Raw genomic sequence first — 5,348 nt, 5'->3', positions numbered from 1 at the left:
GATGGTGAGTGAAGAAGATGAAGATGGTGATGAAGAGATGAAAATGGTGATGAAGAAGATGAAGATGGTGATGAAGAAGATGAAGATGGTGATGAAGAAGATGAAGATGGTGATGAAGAAGATGAAGATGGTGATGAAGAAGATGAAGATGGTGAGTGAAGAAGATGAAGATGGTGATGAAGAAGATGAAAATGGTGATGAAGAAGATGAAGATGGTGATGAAGAAGATGAAGATGATTGTGATGAATACGTTCTGTCCGTTCCAGCGTTCAAGCCTGAAATCAATACAGCTGAACTAGGAGCTTGTGCCAAAAGGAGTATGTATGTTTGTATGTTTGTATGTATGTATGTTTGTATGTATGTATGTTTGTATGTATGTATGTATGTTTGTTTGTTTGTTGTTAGTATGGATGTATGTATGTATGTTTTTATGTATGTATGTATGTATATATGTATGTATGTATGTAGGTTTGTATGTATGTATGTATGTATGTATGTATATATGTTAAAACCAAAACCTGATGAATGATACTGAATGTGTGTATCTGAGCATATTGAAAAGCAATGAAAACATTAAAAAAACCTACGAATAATGATGACATTTATGACAAAAAACATGCATACAAAAATAAAGCAGAACATTTAAAAAAAATGAAAAAATTTTAATTTATACAAAACAGCTGATGCTACAAAACAATATATCGCTAATACAACTGATACAAGCTTATTTCATTTGCAGGTTAATACAAATAAATTTTGCATGTGTGTTTGTATGTGTGTGCGTGTGTGTGTGTGTGTGTGTGCATCACATTTTTAAAAAATTTTGGAATGAATGAACGAGATCAAGCAGATGAATGAATGAATGAATGAATGAAGGAATGAATGAATGAATGAATGAAGGAATGAATGAATGAAGGAATGAATGAATGAATGAATGAAGGAATGAATGAATGAATGAATGAGAAACAAACAAATAAACGAACGAATGAACGAAAACATGAATAAATGAATGAATAAAAGAATAAATAAACATAATTTGATTTATTTCTTCAAAAAATTCACAATAATTGCACATAAAATGTTCTTTTAAATTTAAAAAGGGGCAACAAAAATCAATCCGGGAAAGCACTTAAATGACATGAATGCGTTTAAGATACATTCAAAAATAATAACAACAACAGTAACAATAATAAATAATTATAAATAACATTTATTATAATAATATAATTAATAATATCAATTATTATTTGAGGAATGACAAAAAAAACACAGTGTGAGTGTATAAAGCGATACTACTACTATCGTATTGTGAACTGGTATATAAATAATATAGCAAAATACATACAAAATTGCATATAATACAAAGTATGAGTACTAAGAAGTTCTGAAGAGTATTCTTGTACTATTGCTAATATGAGTGAATAATATATATATATATTATATATATAAGAGGATGTATAAGCCATTTTAGTTTTATTAACTATGTTCTTTATACTTAAAAGTTCCATTGTGAAACATGAAAGCGTTATCAAATACATCTCAAATATGAAAAATGAGTGTATCATTGCGTGATATAATGTGGGAATATTATTTATCAATCTTCCATCCATCCATTCGTTCGTTCGTTCGTTCATTCACTCATCCATTCGTTCGTTCATTCACTCATCCATTCGTTCGTTCATTCGTGAATCCATTGAATCGATTTATCCATCCTATCATGCTAAAATATCTAATTAGAGTTACTAAGCTAGAAACGTTATTTATTATTCATAAATATTGACGTCATCATCATCATCATTATTATTATTATTATTATTACTATTTTGACCATCATCATCATAACCATCGTCGTCATCATCACCATCATCATCTTGTTGAAGCGCGAATCTACGCTAGCAATACCGCGTACAGACATACCAGCATGCCAATTAAATTAAATGAGCTACAATTAAAAATCATCTTCGTCGTCTTCATCTCCATCATCACATTCATCGTCACTATCATCATCGTCGTCCCTTTCATCATCATCGTCGTCTTCATCATCATCCTCGTCGTCATCATCAAAATATACCTACAGCAGCAGCAGCAACGACAAATAACATCTGCTGAAGATATTTCAAAGTTAAGCGCCTCATTATTTTCACTAATCTACTCCACTGTGACGTCATCAGTAGCGACAGGGACGATGACGATGACGTCGATAGTGATGATAATGATGACAACAGCGGTGATGATAATGATGACGCTGCGCTTCTCGCTTCTCTGAGGATCGGTTGGAAACCAGGTGGAGGAAGAACTGAGGAATGAATGAATGAATGAATGAATGAATGAATGAATGAAGGAATGAATGAATGAATGAAGGAATGAAAGAATGGATGAATGAATGAATGAATGAATAGATTGAAAAATAATTAGTGTCAAGATGTCAAGATATAAATATATAAACGAATGAGAGAACGTTCAAAGAAACTTTCTCCCCAAAACCTTAGTAATTACCCTTTTCAAGGCCCACCAAAAACCCCCACCTTCCCCTTTGAAGGCTCCTAACCACCCACTCACTCTCTTTAAGGTCCACCTCATAAAAACTTCCCCCTTCCATATTTCTGGCTTCAATTAAATATTTTCTGAAGTGTTGTGGGTAGATGTGCATGATTCGAAAGATGAAGTTCTGCGTGTTGCTGTTGTTTTCCTGTTTGTGAGTGTGTGTGTATGTGTGTGTGAGTATGTGTGTGTGTTTGTGTGTATGTGAGTGTGTATGTGTGTGTGTGTGTGTGTACGTGTTTGTATCAAACTAACATCATCGAAAAGCAGAACTTGGTAATTGCCAAGTTGGCTACCAACTTCCAAAACCTCGCGTCCTTTTGTGAGCCGGGGCCAGCTGATAGCTGAGTAGCTGAGTTTTGGTTTTGAGGAAATTGAGCAGTTTAGCTGGAAAGTCTGCTCGTGTAGTCGCGCTCGCAGTGTTCCTCGATCGTCCTCACATTCGATTGTAGGTTTGTCTGTTTGGTTGGTTGGATGACCATGATTGACTGTTTGGTTCGTGAGATGTGATTGGCTGATTTGTAGCACGAACTCATGAAACAACTAATCATAAGCAACAACAACATGAAAAACAAACAAACAAACAAACAATCAACGAGGTCAATCGTGTGGCTGACTTCACCGACGTACAGCCTTTCGGAAGCTCCTAACTTGCGCGCCACCGACGGATAATCCACCTGACATTTTACCTGCGCGAACCAACGAGACAAATTATTTTTAAAATTACTTTAGAAATAATTAAACATAATTATTCAACATTTTTTTTATATAAAATTAAAACGCACTTCTAAGTACTGAACCAAGAATTATAATATCACACGCCTTATTGATGATAAACAACAGAACCGTGAAACAAATTTGGCCGACCTTCTTATGATCGTCCGATGGTGTGATCCGAAGATACTTCGACGAGATAGCCATGTCGTAGTAGAAAGATTTCCCGCCTTCATCACGTGACAAACTTACGAACCTATCAAACCAGTCAGTGTAGTCGGACCCCGCAAGGAAAACCCTGACCCTGGGCAGCGGGTAAGTCCTAACCACCTCGCAGATTATTAAACTCTCGTTCTTTAAACGTAGGTGAAGTTTCGTTTTTTGGGCTGACGATGATGATGATGACGATGGTGATGGTGGGTGGTCGTTGTGATGATGATGATGGGGATGGTAGTGGGTGCTACTCCGCATGTAGATTTCGGCCGGAGGGACTAAGAGGGGGGAATATTTGAAATATCGAATGTTTTTTCACGTACACACACACACACACAGACACACACACACTCACAGACAGACAGACAGATATACCTAGTACTTGTATGTGTTTAGTTTTTACTTGATCTGCAACCCTGCAACCGTACTGACCCGTCTGACTCGTCTTTAGACCTTTTGCAATTTAAATTTTATTTCGCAAGCGTTGATTGGCTGAGATTTTTGATTGGTTGATTAGTTTTTGATTGATTGGTTGATTAGTGTTTTGATTGGCTAGTTGGATGTTGCTTCAATTGGTTGGTTTGTTATTTGACATTTTGTAGAAAATTTTTTTATAGGAAACTCATCAACGTCAGTTAGATACATACACACAAACAAAAAGAGATTAAAAAACACATACATAAATCTATACAAACAAACAGACAAACAAACAAACACACAAACAAACAAACAAACAAACACAAAACATTTATAATCTCTCAAACAACCTGGGATATCAACTTTAAAAACGTGCACCCCATCCTTTTCTTCGTAAGAAAACTTCGTCTTGGGCCACAACTCAGAGTTTATATCAACCTCTTTTTTTTCTTGGGCCCTTTTTTCTGGACTCCCACCCCTTAGACCAACAACCCCTTCGTTATAATTAACTCTCCCCAGCGCGTCATCTTCGCCACTGGGTATGTGTATGTATTGAATTTGTGGTTTGGAGTTATCAGATCTGACTCTGCAGGAAATTTGCAACGGTTCATCCTCCCCGAGAACGCTCGAGCTTGATTCCACAATGATCGTTTGGGCCGTCTCTGTTTTCGGGTTCGTGATTTATAGATTTATATTATAGATAATTATGGCTATTAGTTATAGCGGCAGTAATAATTTTTTTTAACGTACAGTTGATTGTAAAGTGAGTGAATGGATGAACGAATGAATGAATGAATGAATGAATGAATGAATGAATGAACAAACGAACGAATGAATGAATGAAAGAATGAATGAATGAACGAACGAACGAACGAACGAACGAATGAATGAATGAATGAACGAATGAATGAATGAATGAACGTACTTCTAGTTAATAATTATTTTCAATTATTCAATCAGTCAATCAATTAATCAATCACTCATTAAAACAACCAGATTTATTTAATTGGGGCAAATGGCAAATTTAAATGGCTATATTTGATACAGCAATATTAATAATGCTGATAAACAATGGTATAATTTTGTCTGTCTGTTTGTCTGTCTGTTTGTTCGTCTTTCTCTCTGTCTGTGTGTGTGTGTGTGTGTTATTGTATGAAATAATAGTGTCTACGAACCAGCACGATTAGGAACCATTCCAAAGGTAATTAAAATCGTTAAGAAGTGAATCAAAAACATTGAATTAATTTCAACCATTTTAACTGTTTGTACGTGTGTGTGTGTGTGTGTGTGCGTGCGTGTATATGTTTGTTTGTATGTTTGTATGTATGTTCGTGTATGTGTGTGTGTATGTATGTATTTTAAATGCTTTTGGCAGAAAATATTATTATTATAGCAGTTTTATTCTAGTTATTGGTTTGTTTTATTTAATTACAATACAATTTAATTTGTTATAATATAAATTT

General features: G+C 34.9%; 2 protein-coding genes across 2 annotated transcripts in view; one reads left to right on the top strand and one right to left on the bottom strand.

The window, feature by feature from the left end:
• Window positions 1-1,133, top strand: part of HELRODRAFT_194983 (hypothetical protein) — a gene marked incomplete at both ends in the record, with an annotated part of 3,968 nt that extends 2,835 nt beyond the window's left edge. The window contains 3 exons of the mRNA XM_009013833.1: window positions 56-151; window positions 681-739; window positions 1,101-1,133. Of these exons, the coding sequence (XP_009012081.1) occupies window positions 56-151; window positions 681-739; window positions 1,101-1,133 (188 nt within the window). The remainder of the gene's footprint in view (window positions 1-55; window positions 152-680; window positions 740-1,100) is intronic.
• A 1,015-nt stretch (window positions 1,134-2,148) lies between these two features.
• On the bottom strand, window positions 2,149-5,139 carry HELRODRAFT_183814 (hypothetical protein; the record flags this gene model as incomplete). Its single annotated transcript, XM_009013832.1, has 7 exons — window positions 2,149-2,296; window positions 2,526-2,689; window positions 2,797-2,999; window positions 3,131-3,230; window positions 3,409-3,641; window positions 4,236-4,547; window positions 5,061-5,139. The coding sequence occupies 7 exons, from the start codon at window positions 5,137-5,139 to the stop codon at window positions 2,149-2,151; spliced, it is 1,239 nt and encodes a 412-aa protein (XP_009012080.1).
• Between the last annotated feature and the right edge of the window lie 209 nt (window positions 5,140-5,348).

The sequence above is a fragment of the Helobdella robusta genome (assembly GCF_000326865.2).
Source record: "Helobdella robusta unplaced genomic scaffold HELROscaffold_120, whole genome shotgun sequence".
Classification (NCBI taxonomy): domain Eukaryota; kingdom Metazoa; phylum Annelida; class Clitellata; order Rhynchobdellida; family Glossiphoniidae; genus Helobdella; species Helobdella robusta.
Note: the sequence above shows the minus strand (reverse complement) of the source record. Positions and strands in the feature narration are given on the sequence as shown.